Consider the following 12525-nt stretch of genomic DNA (forward strand, 5'->3'; position numbering starts at 1 on the left):
TCACACATCATCTTCCTCCTCAGCAGCTTCCGCAGCCAACCTTTCCCGCTCCTCTACAAGCCTCGCCACAAGGTCTCGCTCCTCCTGGCTCGGAAAAATAGTTCCTGGCATTTTGATCGAGAGCTCCGTCACCCTCGCACTCTTCCCATACTTCCCCTCCAACTCCTTCACCTTATCCCTCAACTTCACGCCATCAGGCAACCCATAAACGCGCATCCCCGGCTCATTGATCTTACACACATTAGGCACAGTCTATCCCAGCTCCGCTTCAGCGCCCCTGTGTCCATCGAACAGATAGAACAACATCCATCGCACGTCCCGAAAGACACAATTGTGATCAAACACTTGGATTTTCACACTCACGCCGATCCGGATCGCCATGTTGATCACGAGAGGTTGCCGCCAGGTCGGGTGTCGTGCGGTGATCCAGAAATCGTCCCAGGATTGGGGTTGGAGGCGCATGCTTCTCAAGATGGCGGGGGACATGTTCTTTGATTTGAAGTAGAAGGTTTCACCATTGGGCACAGTCCTTGAGAGGAAGTTGTAGTGGTTCGTTCGTCGCTCGGGGTCCGGACTGGATTTGAAGACGCAGGTGTTTAGGTCTCGAACGGTGAGTCTTGCGGCGGTGGTGAAGCTTGAGTTGTCCCAGGGCTCGAAGGTTGTTGAGTTGGGGTGTGTGGCGGAGTCGGGTTGCCAGCTTTCGACCTTGCCGGGACGGTTTCGCGGCGAGTCGCGAGCGAAGTCGATTTGTTGGGCGATGAGGATGGAGCCCTGGATGACGTTCTTGAACGTTTTGCTTACACGTTGCGCGGCGAGGATGGAGTCCGCTGGGAGGTGGATGAGGATGTGTTCGAGGAGTTCTGTCGTGTTCAGGACTGCATTTCGTGCTGCGTTGACAGCTTGATAGCGGGTGGTTCGTGTAGTGGCTAGGACTGCCGGAGTCCTGGTAGATCTGGTCGCCCTGGTCGACGCTGCAGTGTTCTTCGCGCCCGAGGGTTTCTTCCTCGGTGTCGACTTCTGAACAGCATGCTTCCTGGAGGTCGGCACTTTCGAAGCGGTCGTTCGGTTACTCTTCTTTCGTGGCGCCATGTGAGTGTCTTGATGCCTAGGAGTCAGCCCGCGAAAGGAAAGAGTGTGGTTTACCAATCCACTGCATACACCTTCTCGCCGTAAGTTCATGCCAAATGATAATAACAAAGAAGGTATTACAGCCCTCGATTTGACGGATCTGGGCAGGCGTCGAGAGTGTACAAAGACATCGTCATGGTAATGTCTCTTGGTCTCTACAGAGCAGTGCAAGTTGTGATCATCTGGAGTGTGTGATTCATTGCTTCATGTCCCTTTGCGAGTTCCCTAGCCTTCTGTAGTCGCTCGGACCAAGAGGATGCAAAATGTGATGCATATGCTTCTCAGCAGACACTCTTCTTTTACTGACTCCATCTCTCGAGGTGCTCGTGGTCCCAAAGCACTCGGAGGCCTGTCATCGACCTTTCGATCCTTTGAACATTGTCGAGGGCTGTGTGTTGGGGTGACCTGCTGCTACAGTATGTAGCTCTATAGAGCCAGCGCGGCAGTCAACGTCATGGGATCCATATTTTGGTAGGAGACGCGGTCTTCGCTGTACTGGATGATGTTGGAGTAGAGTGTATCCCTATATCCACGGTATGTTTGTAGAAGACGTGTCAAGGACGCGCCGACGGAAGCACATCCCGGTCAATCTTCGTTCGCGTGTCGCCCCAAATTTGATTAAGCTCCATCAATGATCAACGTCAACCGATAAGACCACCAGCTCCGGCTGCAGACGGTACATGTCGAAGCACCATGGAAGCATCATCCCGCCGCGAAGAGGCCGAGATAGCTGCTCGTAGGTACATCATCATTGACAATGCTCCCTCTCAATGGCACATCGCTCACCGACTACAGTTCTAGCCAATAACCCTAGACTACATCTCCCATCCACCACCGATCCGCCCAGCGAGACGAACCCGCCCACGCAGAAGACATGGCTGATCTTTGGCGCGACTGGACACATTGGGCGGTCGCTGTCGAAGGCCGCGTTGAGCCATGGGGATAATGTTACGGCTGTGGGAAGGACGGGGGAGAATAGTATGCAGCAGATGCAGGGGTGGCATGAAAGATGTCTGGGACTGTTATGTGATGTCAGAGTACGGCATACCGTGAAAGAGGTTATCGATTTGTGTATACAGCATTGGGGCAAGATCGATATCATTGTGAAGTAAGCGTAAGATGATGTGATACTCAACACGCTCGATGAAGCAGTCACTGATCACCAACCCAGCTGCACAGGCTACGGCGTAATAGGCTCCTGCGAAGACCAAGACGACTGTGACCTCCGCTCCCAATTCGAGACAAACTTCCTCGGCACCTTGAACATCATCCAACTCTCCCTCCCACACCTCCGGGACCAAGCCGCGAAACGCAACGAAGATGAAAACGCAGGCCGCTACCTCATCTTCTCCTCCACATCCGGCGCCCTCGGCGTACCCGGACTAGGGCCCTACTGTGCCACCAAGTACGCTACCGAGGGTTTGATCGAAAGCATGCTATACGAGATCGACTCCTTCGGCATCAAAGCCACCCTGGTAGAGCCTGGCCATATGCGCATCGATGAGCCAACCGGCTTGGACGACAAGGCACCGGATGGAACAACGAATGATGAGAATGATGTGAAGATCAAGAAGTACGGCCACTTCCTCGTCAAGGCGCCATCCGCACCATACGACACCCCCACCGCACCAGCCGGCCACGCGAGGAGGATCGTCCAATGGCTCTCAGACCGGCAACCCACCAGCGCCGTCAAGTCGGCAGAACTTGTATGGCAACTGGGGCATTGTCGCTACCCGCCGCTGCGGTTGCTGTTGGGGACGTATGCGGTGGAGAGTGTGAGGGATAGGCTGAGGAGTGTGATTGAGGAGATTGAAGATTGGAAGCATCTGCACTTTCCAGTTCTGGATGAGAATGGGAAGGTCAAAGGGGATAAAGGTGGTGGTGATGAGGATTTTGATATGAAGGGTGACGATGATGGTATGGATCTTGGGGAGGATGGGATGGGGGAGGCTGATATTAAGGAGGAGGAGGATGAGGTTTGAAGGTTGTGGTTGATGGATATGTATATGTACAACAAAGTCGGTCATAGGAATAGCGATCTCGATTGTCGTCACCGAATATTTCGTTCACCTGTCGTAGAAGAGTCGGGCTGTCTATATTGCTGTCAGCCCGCCATCATCCGCCAGTACTCAGCCTTCTCTTCGTTCAAGGCTTCGTGGTCGTATGGCGTTGGCTTAATGTGATCCTGCCATTGTTCGTCATAGCCATCCTCTGTCGTCTCTTTTTCGTGCTTCTCATCGGATGCGTTGCCGTCATAGGCTTCGTCGCCTGCATCGTAGCTGTTGTGGCGCGAGGAGTACATTCCCCCCGGAGTGATGGAAGTGGGAGAAGGCAAGTTGAGAATATGCGAGTAGGTGCGATGAGCGTGCTTTCGATTGCGTGTTTGGGAGGTGGTGAGGAGCGAAGGTGTGATCAGGGGTTGTGAATAGGAGTGGAGAGGAGCTGGCGGTGTTTTGGTCTGGGTTGCTGAGGAAGTATGGCAGTGCGTTATATAACGAGTGTGACACTGCGAAAGTCTCAGCTTCGTACTTGCATGTCTCTAAATCTTGAAGTAGCGGTCTGAGATATCCAGATCTCATGTTCAGGTCACTATTGACACGGTTGAGCTAGAGACAGACATGTCTTAGACTCAGGTATACGCAAGCAGTGGCCCGAACATGAATCGACCAATTTCAAGGAAAGACACGAAGCGGAACAAAGTTGAATCCTTCAAGGGTTTAACCTCGACGTCATGAGCACTGTGTATCGCTCCAGCGCCTGAGCCACATGGAATCTTTCCTAAGCACTACCACTCTTCGACTCTCCATTGAATCACAATCAAAGGTAGAAAGCCATACCGACGACAACCGCCAAGCTCAACGCCGCAAGACCGCCAGTTGCAACGACCTTGCCACCGGCGTTCTTCTTGTTGGAGTGGGCGATGTAGCAGTGTTCCTTCTTCTCCCTCCACTCGTCCACACGCTTGATGGCGAAGCTGCGAATCTGAAGGACTGTCAGCGTCCACACATGCGCGAGCTTGAGAACTGTTTGTGAGACTTACGCGATATGGCACAGTATCGCAGTGACCATCAGCTTGATAGCAGCTCCAGCTGTAGATGGGATGGACTGCAGTGGCATCGGGTCCGGAGCCTGGGAGGCAGTTCTCACCGCCATAGGTTTCGAAGGCGATCTTGCCCAGTTTCTCGTCGTCGCCTTTCTTGATGTCGCTTTCGCGTTGCGTGTACCAGATTTGGGAGTAGTTGCTTGCAGGATCGAAGTGTTGGGCGTCGATCACTTTGTAGTGGACGGCGCACTCGGTGTAGTTGGCTCCCGTGCAGCCACCTAGATAGAAGGTGATTAGCCATACTTGAACAGAATGGGCCAGTGACTCAGGAACTGCTGCTGAGATGGAGACGCAGCACGCATGTGCCAGACAGACGATGCCTTCTGCAGTTCACATCTACTCACGAGCGTTGTAAGTGGCGTCTGGATTCGAGAATGTGTCCGCGAGGTTGAAGCAAGTGTTCTTGGCCGTTGGAACGTTGGTGATGTTTACAGTGACGGGATTTCCCACGCCGTGGTCGTTGCAGTATCGTCCGTCAGCACGGGAGAATGTGATGCTCATGTTGGCCTTGGTCGGATCGGAGGGCGCTGTCGCAGCGGCCGAGGCTAAGGCCAGCAGTAGGAATGTAGGTGCAAGCTTGAAGATGCCCATGGTGATATCAATTGTCGTGGATGATTTGTTGTGAGTAGGTGCTGTAGGCGAAGGCTGGAAATGATGGTGGTGCTCAGATGTGATAGGAAGATCTGCTGTGTTGTTGTTGTGTGGAAGAGAGAGTCGAAGGACAGAGGAGAAAGTGCATTACCTGGCCGTGAAGGTCTACTTGCCTGCTATCACCGTGTGTGGTGGTCGCGACGGTCTGAGCAGGGCCAAGGGACACTTACAGAAGAAGAAGGACATGACAGGAAGGAAGGACCCGGTCAGTCGGGATGAACATTACCGGGAGGTAGGAGGCTGGGGAATCAAGAAGGTCTTCGATCGTGGCGACTGGACCGCAAGATGCTCGTTGAATGTCGTTGTCAGTTGGTGATAGATACATGTAAGGAAAGGGGAGGTCGCGTGAAGTGAGCCTTGGAGCATGTTCAACGCCCTCGGCCTGGGCCGCTTCGGCTGCACCTTCCGAATTGTGCCTGATGTGAAAGCCGGCGTTAAGCGAACATCCATGTGTCAAGAATCTCCACAACACCGACATCTTCGTCAAGCCATCGACACCATGTCTTGCTCAACTCTCATCTCTATTCCACAGTCAAGGTCATGTCGTGGCCGAAGCTACCAGCAAAAGCCGCCTATCTCGCCCTGAAGAACCCGCAACGCCGCAATGCTCTCTCATTGGCCGGTTTGAGAGACCTCAAGGACCAACTGATCCAGTATAACACATCTCCTCGCGATGGAAAGCTTCGTCTGCTACCACCATTCAAGCCGGAGGTGCTGAATGAGTTGGAGGTCGCGACCTGCAATGACTCACGAGCCAGTCTGAGCACAAGCCTTTGCTGGCTGACGGAGGCGAAGAAATGGCGCGAGCAGCGCGAAGGCCTCCCGAATGTTCTTGTGCTCCGCAGCGAAGGACCTGTATTCTCATCGGGCCACGACCTAGCCGAGATTCGGAGCCTGTCACGAGCCCAAGTCAAGGAGACGTTCACTCTTTGCGCAGAAGTCATGCAGCTGATCCGAAGATCCCCAGTACCTGTGGTCGGTGTCATTCAAGGCCTGGCAACAGCTGCTGGAGCGCAGCTTGCGCTATCGACAGACCTGCCGATCGCTGCCGCAGATACTCAGTTTCAGCTGCCCGGCGCTTCGATCGGCCTTCCATGTACTTCCCCAGCCACGGCTGTGTCTCGACGACTTAATGCCCCCTTCACTTACAGGATGCTGGCGCTTGCCGAGCCTCATCGTGCTGATCAGCTACCTGGTGGAGCTGTCGAAGTCGTGGCCGATCAGGGCGCACTAGAGGAAAGAGCACTCCAAGTCGTGACGAAGCTCGCCGAGCAAAGTGCCGCGCAGCCCCAAGCTTTTGGAAAGTGGGCATTCTGGACGCAGTACGGTATTAGCGGTTCTACATCTGCTGGCGGAGGCGGCGGAGACGGCTACGAAGATGCTGTAGAGTGGGCTGGGAGAGTCATGGCACTTCACGCCAAGTCCGATGATGCACACGAAGGCGTCGCGTCTTTCTTCGAGAAACGCACACCGCAGTGGAAGACGTGATATTGCCTATTTTGAGCAGCCTCCCACATTCGGTCAGCCCGCCGCTAGCTGTCGCATGGCTCCCGATCATGGACCTGACAAGATCATGTCTGCAAGCTTTTCTGCTACCGCATACACTGTTGCCTGGATGGTTGCTGCCACTGGAGCAGGCAGTACGCTAGCATCGCACACGCGCAGACCTTCAACACCTTTCACGCGTAGCTCGGAGTCCACCACTCTGCCCATGGCAGCTGTACCTGCACCATGGTTGAGCGTCGTGGCACATGCATCAATACGTGCATTGATGTCCTCTTCGCTCGACGCTGCACTGATTGCCCTGCCCCCCACAGGTGGTCGCTCGCCGACGATGATTGGCTTCAGGCTGGGAGCCTGCGCCAGAGACAGCATCTTGCGTGTGGCCGCCCTCATCACGCATCGATCGTGATGCGTGGAGGCGTAGCACGGATCAATCAATGGCAGATCGTTCGGATTGGTAGAGCGCAATGTTACTGTTCCGCGGGAGGTCGGCTGGAAGTTCAATACACCAATCGAGATATGCTCTCCATCCATACCGACGTCGTAACCTTCGCCAAGCGAAATTGGCATATACAATGAGGTCAGCCAGTAGTGAGCACGGTCAACTAGAAGGTGGTGCTGGTCCATTTCCTCTGTGCCCGTGGTGTCTTTTTGTAGAGCCTCTTGGAGCTCTTTACCTGGAAGCTTGTCGATGACCATCCAGTCGCACGCTAAGCCCTCCAGATACTTCGAGTTCGACATGAACTTTGAATTCCCAACAGCCAGGCCTTCTTGGGCAGCAATAGGATCGAGCTTCCAACAGAGGAAGCAGCAAAGATGATCCCATAGATTCTTGCCAACGTCTGGAACCTCCACTATGCTCTGGATACCCACCTTATTCAAATCTGCCGGGGACCCAATACCAGATAGCATCAGCACTTGCGGAGTGCGAAATGTACCACAGCTGAGAACGACTTCTCTGCTCGCCTTGATCTGCCGTCCATCCTCCAGCTCAACGCCTGTGGCCACGGGACTTCGCCCAGCTCGCTTTTCCAGCAACACTCGTTTGATCGTTGCACCTGTAACAACATCGACACCGCTCAAGTCATAAGCCAGACCTGAAGGCTGTCGCTTGGGTGACCAGTTCTCTGTATATGGACTTATCCCGAGCGGGGACCCAGCATTTGCATCTTTGATCTCATGCATGCCGAGATGCTTAAATCCATCGAGGAATTGGCCGCGCAATGGATACTCCCGGCCTGCAAAGCTCTTTAGAGGCCCATTAAAGCCATGCTGCGACCTGTCGCCCTCCGGATCGTAATGCGACTCGCACCGCTTGAAGTACGGAAACAGCCCTTCATATCCCCATTGTGGGTCGCCGATCAGATCTGCCCAGTGGTCATAGTCCTTGCGGTCGCCACGCATCCAGACGCCGTAGTTGACTGCGCTCGAGCCAGAGAGAATGTTGCCGGCATGGAGCTCGATGCGACGATCGTTCAGGTATGACTGCGGCTCTGTTGGGTATATCGAATCGAGACCAATATCTCTGAGCTGCGAGACTCCAAGCGGGTTCAATACGAGAGGGTGGTTGCGCTCATCTGGACCACGCTCGATGATTGCTATCGAGAGTTCTGGTCGTGCTCGCTTGAGACGAGACGCAATAACACATCCTGCCGTTCCGCCACCTGCGATGATGTAGCCGTACGTCTGTGTATTCGCCATTGCACGCAGTTGTTAAGACTACACTCGTGGTACAGGACAGAGGTATTTATGAACGATTGAGCAGGCGCTGTTGCTGCGGTCAGCTCTGCGTTCAGCTCGCATCCTTCGCTCAGCCGCGGGAAGGACCGATGTGCGAGTTTCGCAACACCTCAGGTCATCGATCGCCAATGGTCAGAAAGCATCATGCCAGGAGAGTATTCATAGCGTAGGGGACTGACTTGCGCCCTCAGCCCAGAGTAGACATGGACCTGTTTGCTCGGGAAAACTCGCAGCTTGGTCTCGCGTTCTAGCAGCTTCCTAGACCTGCACTCCTCTACCTCACAGAGGAAGATGTGCAAGTGCTTTCTCCAGAGTCGACCTCTTGCGGGCGTCACGCTCTCAATGGCTCGTGCGAAGCAAGACGTGATGAGTGCGGCTTCAAGCGGGACACAAATTCTCACCACTCTCAAAATAACGAGACCCTAAACTGCACTTCCTCCCATCGACAACACCACTACTGCCCATTACAGCTGTCCGTCGAGAGCATCGTCAATACACAAACCCTAACATCTGAACAGCAAGTCGGCGACCATGTCGAAGCCCACACAAGCCTCAGCTCTTGTAGCCGCCAAGGTCTTTGCCATACCAGAACTACTCGAGCTCATCCTGCTGGGAGCCGTCCCCGAAGAGTCAGACAACGACGAGCTCAGCGAACCGGCATTGATACTCTTCCGCGCGTTTCGTGTCAATCAGAGCTTCAAGGCTACCATCGAGGGCTCTGCAAAGCTACAGAGGCTCATGTGGCTTCAGACTGCCAACGCCCCCAACCAAAGTATCAAGCGCAGCGCTTCGCCCGCTCTGTGGCTGCTTGCTCAGTTGCGCATGGATCTGGACACCGTTGATAATGGCTCCATGCGCAGATCCCAGCCTGAGCGCCTCACCTTCTACGCCGAGATCGCGCTCTTCGACCAGGATGTCGAGTACGAAGACACCCAGTACAACGCCCTACAAGAAGACTACAACACCTTCAAGCAACGCTTCGGCGCACCCGAGGCCTCTTGGCGCAACATGCTGGTCGCTTCCGGGTCTGCTTGTGATTCGGTCGCTGTCCAGGTCACAGTGCACATGGGTTTCTGCGACGAGCAACGCCACCCGGTTTTCAAGGATTCGGTGGTGATTTCGTGGGAGTTCGTGGCAGACGAGAAGATTGATGCTATTTGGCGCCAGTACTCGAGGCTGATGGAAGCACTGAAGGCGAAGGAGGAAGGCATTCTGCTCATGGCTGCAAGACGTTGGGAGGCACGCGAACAGGACAAGAGTCGGATCAGTGACTGGACTGACGATCTTGAGTAATTGGAAGACTAGGGTTGGGTCGCTGCAGAGAGGGTGAGTGGCCCTTTCTGACGGAGTTTCACATTGCTGAAGGACTTGCGGCGACCTGCTTGCGTGAGTATAGGGAGGTGTACGCGACGCAATCCTGCTCATCATTTAACTCAAGTCCAGCCTCGATTGTTGGAGGGACATGATTACCGGACACGGCGACTATCTGCATTATGCCCTACCTCCTTCTCAGGCGCACGTGTTGGACTCTGATTATCGTGTTATGTAGGCGGGTCTCAGTGAAGCAGTACTTCAACACCACACCACAGCACACGAGCGGCCAGCGAGCGTCTGAACCGGAGATAGAGTATGCCATCAGCGGTAGTGGCAGACACGTATCGCCCTTTCGAGAAGTTCAGTTTCCTCCCTGATAAATATGACCCTTTCACTTCGATTGACAAAAACTTGCTGCGCAACCATCCCCGGCCATGGACGACAAGTGCTCGGAGAGTATAGCTCTGTCGTGACTAGCTGGTGTAGGGTACCTTCTAACTTCGATGACTATCAGGCTCAGACCAGGAGCGTTACAATACGACTTGATGTTTGGAAGTACATGGTTTCTCTCGAGCTCCACCTGATGTGATAATGAGGCAGCAAAGTTCGCAATCATGGCAGTGGCATGCACAGTCACCAAACTTGGCAGGTTTCAGGCGGCTTTGATCTGAATGGGCAGGTTCTACTGCGTAAATCGCAGATGCAAGTACCGCCTTTAGCACGTTGCATGGCCCAGAAGAGGCTAGGCCGGGCTCGCAGCTACACAATGATGCTTGAGCGACCACATTGCGTCTGTCGAAACATACCTTCGATGACACGCGAGAAAGCATGCACTACACAAGCCCTCGATTGACGGCAGGCTGTTTTGACCGGTGGCTCGCAACAAAGGCGAGCTGTGTGCAAGTACAGATCATGTAAGAAGAGGGTGCTCATCTCATGTCTCATTGCGTACTGTATAAACGTCGAAGGGCCGCGAAGCTTGCCAATGGATCAGAAGGGCGAAAAGCTAATGTCTCGTACCTCACCTTCGCAACAATACTTTTCACGTTCGGAACAGGAATGCGAATCTCCTTCCGCTTTCCTACAGAATGAGCATGGCCTCGCGAACATCTTCCAGGACCTCGTCTCCTACCCAAGCTGAGGACGAGTCCAATATGGAAAAGAAGCAGACCCAAGGACGATATCCTCGTTGCGTCGCTCAGCATCTCCGAGCTTGGCTGCCTGAACTAGGCGCATTGATGGCAAGCACATTACTTCTCATTACTCTGCTCGGCTTTCTCATAGCAGCGCCAACCTTCTCAGATTGGAGGCTACCCTGGCAACTACGACCCAACTCCGTTGTGGCTCTACTGGCAACCTTGTGTCGATTCTTCCTCAACGTCGTGCTATCCGAAGGCATAAGCCAACTCAAGTGGGTGTACTTCCAGCAGCGAAGCCAGCAACTGTCGGACTTTCAAACGTTCGACAATGCAAGCTATGATCCGTGGGGAGCATTACAACTCTTGTGGAGATTGAAAGGTCGTGCTCTGATCGCGTCACTTGGCGCGCTGATCACGATTGCCGTGCTTGTCATGGACCCGCTGTCGCAGCAGCTACTTTCTTATGGTATCCGCGTTACAGATGTGACCGATGCAATTGCTACTACTAGTGTGGCTTCAATCGATGACACTGGTGCAACCTTATCCAGATACGAAGCCGCGTTGAATGATGGCTTGGGGATGCTATAATTCAACCTGCAACGACTTGATGCTGATCAACCACACAGTCGGCGTTCCTGGATGCAACAACACCGTGTTGATACGCGCTGCGTATCGCGGACTCTTCGACTACCAAAGCCAGACCAGCTTCGCGTGCCCATCCGGGAACTGTACTTGGCCTGTGTACGAAAGCTTGGGCATATGCAGCGCATGCACAGACCTTGGGGTAGTAGCGCAATCAAAATGCACCAATCGAGCTCTCGAGGGTGGTTCTCAGTCTCAGCATTGCACATATCGATTACCGCCCGGCAAAAAGCTTGAAGCAAGATTGTCTTGTCCCGCTGAAGACCGCTTGACTACAAGCTCTCGGACTCTTTGGAACTCTACCACGCGGTCTTTGACAACTAACAGCACTTTAGTTTGACTTCTCAGCCATATCTTTTGGCAAAGGTCTTGAGGACTTGCAGTCCTGCTTACTTCCACTTCCCTCAGCGTGGCAGTGCTCACTGCACTGGTGTGCTGTCAGATATCCTTTCACCAAGGTCGCGAGTGGCGTATTGCAAGAGAGCCGCCAGTCGATCGGTCTGATTGGGGGCCCGAAGCATCTACACACCTTTGCCCTGCAGCAGAACCCTCAAATGGCACGCTCGAGATGATGCGCTTGCGAATTAAGGCAGATGCAGGCGGCGCCGACCTTGATTGTCCCTCGAGCTCAAACAATACTTCCCCTGGCGGCCGGTTGTGGGTCAAATGTTGTAGATCACGGCGTCACATCTGGACTTCTAGGTCAGTTGCTCGCTGGTTGGATGGTTACGACGGGCGACACTGATCATGGCTACGATGTCTCTCACGCTGAGTCCTATGCGATGTTTGTTGACAAACACAATGGTAACCTTTCGATGACCATGGAAGACCTTGCCAGAAGCATGGCCTCCGAAATCAGGCAAGGAGACTGTGCGCGAACAGTATTCGGCACCGTGCATGCTCAAGCACCGAGCATCACTGTCCAATGGGTCTGGATCCTGCTGCCAGTCAGCATGATCACGCTGTGCCTTATATTCCTCATCACGACCATGAAGTTCTCCGAAGACAACAGCAAAGCAATCTGGAAGCCATCTACCCTGGCGACGCTGTTTCATGGTCTGGAAGTCGTGCCGTACGATGACAGCGGCCATCTCACCATTTCGCAAATGCGGTTAGCAGCGAGTGTCAAGCATGTACAACTCGAGGAAGACAGATTGGCTGACCTGAATTTACTCGTCAGTCGAGATCGATTCGGGGAGCCATGATCAGCTGCACTGTCGATTGCGCTGTGGATGATAATGCAGGAGCCACCTCGCTTGACAGAGTCATACTGATCGCTACTACGAGGATGCGAGTCACGAGGTA

The 12525-nt window shown here is 53.9% G+C and overlaps 9 protein-coding genes across 9 annotated transcripts; 5 read left to right on the forward strand and 4 right to left on the reverse strand.

Moving 5' to 3' along the window:
• CLAFUR5_07669 (uncharacterized protein) lies at window positions 1-1089 on the reverse strand (the record flags this gene model as incomplete). The annotated part of the gene is made up of 2 exons (XM_047906817.1): window positions 1-231; window positions 364-1089. The coding sequence occupies 2 exons, from the start codon at window positions 1087-1089 to the stop codon at window positions 1-3; spliced, it is 957 nt and encodes a 318-aa protein (XP_047763835.1).
• Window positions 1090-1898: 809 nt separating this feature from the next.
• Window positions 1899-3110, forward strand: CLAFUR5_07670 (Oxidoreductase BOA17; the record flags this gene model as incomplete). The annotated part of the gene is made up of 2 exons (XM_047906818.1): window positions 1899-2236; window positions 2300-3110. 2 exons carry the CDS (start codon window positions 1899-1901, stop codon window positions 3108-3110), a joined length of 1149 nt encoding a protein of 382 aa, XP_047763303.1.
• Window positions 3111-3232: 122 nt separating this feature from the next.
• Window positions 3233-3430, reverse strand: CLAFUR5_07671 (uncharacterized protein; the record flags this gene model as incomplete). The annotated part of the gene is made up of 1 exon (XM_047906819.1): window positions 3233-3430. The coding sequence occupies one exon, from the start codon at window positions 3428-3430 to the stop codon at window positions 3233-3235; it is 198 nt and encodes a 65-aa protein (XP_047762988.1).
• Window positions 3431-3945: 515 nt separating this feature from the next.
• On the reverse strand, window positions 3946-4822 carry CLAFUR5_07672 (uncharacterized protein; the record flags this gene model as incomplete). The annotated part of the gene is made up of 3 exons (XM_047906820.1): window positions 3946-4110; window positions 4169-4449; window positions 4576-4822. The coding sequence occupies 3 exons, from the start codon at window positions 4820-4822 to the stop codon at window positions 3946-3948; spliced, it is 693 nt and encodes a 230-aa protein (XP_047763304.1).
• A 600-nt stretch (window positions 4823-5422) lies between these two features.
• CLAFUR5_07673 (Enoyl-CoA hydratase domain-containing protein 3, mitochondrial) lies at window positions 5423-6370 on the forward strand (the record flags this gene model as incomplete). The annotated part of the gene is made up of 1 exon (XM_047906821.1): window positions 5423-6370. One exon carries the CDS (start codon window positions 5423-5425, stop codon window positions 6368-6370), a length of 948 nt encoding a protein of 315 aa, XP_047763305.1.
• Window positions 6371-6436: 66 nt separating this feature from the next.
• CLAFUR5_07674 (GMC-type oxidoreductase acuG) lies at window positions 6437-8086 on the reverse strand (the record flags this gene model as incomplete). Its single annotated transcript, XM_047906822.1, has 1 exon — window positions 6437-8086. One exon carries the CDS (start codon window positions 8084-8086, stop codon window positions 6437-6439), a length of 1650 nt encoding a protein of 549 aa, XP_047763306.1.
• Window positions 8087-8656: 570 nt separating this feature from the next.
• CLAFUR5_07675 (uncharacterized protein) lies at window positions 8657-9418 on the forward strand (the record flags this gene model as incomplete). The annotated part of the gene is made up of 1 exon (XM_047906823.1): window positions 8657-9418. The coding sequence occupies one exon, from the start codon at window positions 8657-8659 to the stop codon at window positions 9416-9418; it is 762 nt and encodes a 253-aa protein (XP_047763551.1).
• Window positions 9419-10527: 1109 nt separating this feature from the next.
• Window positions 10528-11166, forward strand: CLAFUR5_07676 (uncharacterized protein; the record flags this gene model as incomplete). The annotated part of the gene is made up of 1 exon (XM_047906824.1): window positions 10528-11166. One exon carries the CDS (start codon window positions 10528-10530, stop codon window positions 11164-11166), a length of 639 nt encoding a protein of 212 aa, XP_047763307.1.
• Window positions 11167-12041: 875 nt separating this feature from the next.
• On the forward strand, window positions 12042-12425 carry CLAFUR5_07677 (uncharacterized protein; the record flags this gene model as incomplete). The annotated part of the gene is made up of 1 exon (XM_047906825.1): window positions 12042-12425. One exon carries the CDS (start codon window positions 12042-12044, stop codon window positions 12423-12425), a length of 384 nt encoding a protein of 127 aa, XP_047763552.1.
• Window positions 12426-12525: the final 100 nt, after the last annotated feature.

Source organism: Fulvia fulva, chromosome 6 (genome assembly GCF_020509005.1).
Source record: "Fulvia fulva chromosome 6, complete sequence".
NCBI classification, from domain to species: domain Eukaryota; kingdom Fungi; phylum Ascomycota; class Dothideomycetes; order Mycosphaerellales; family Mycosphaerellaceae; genus Fulvia; species Fulvia fulva.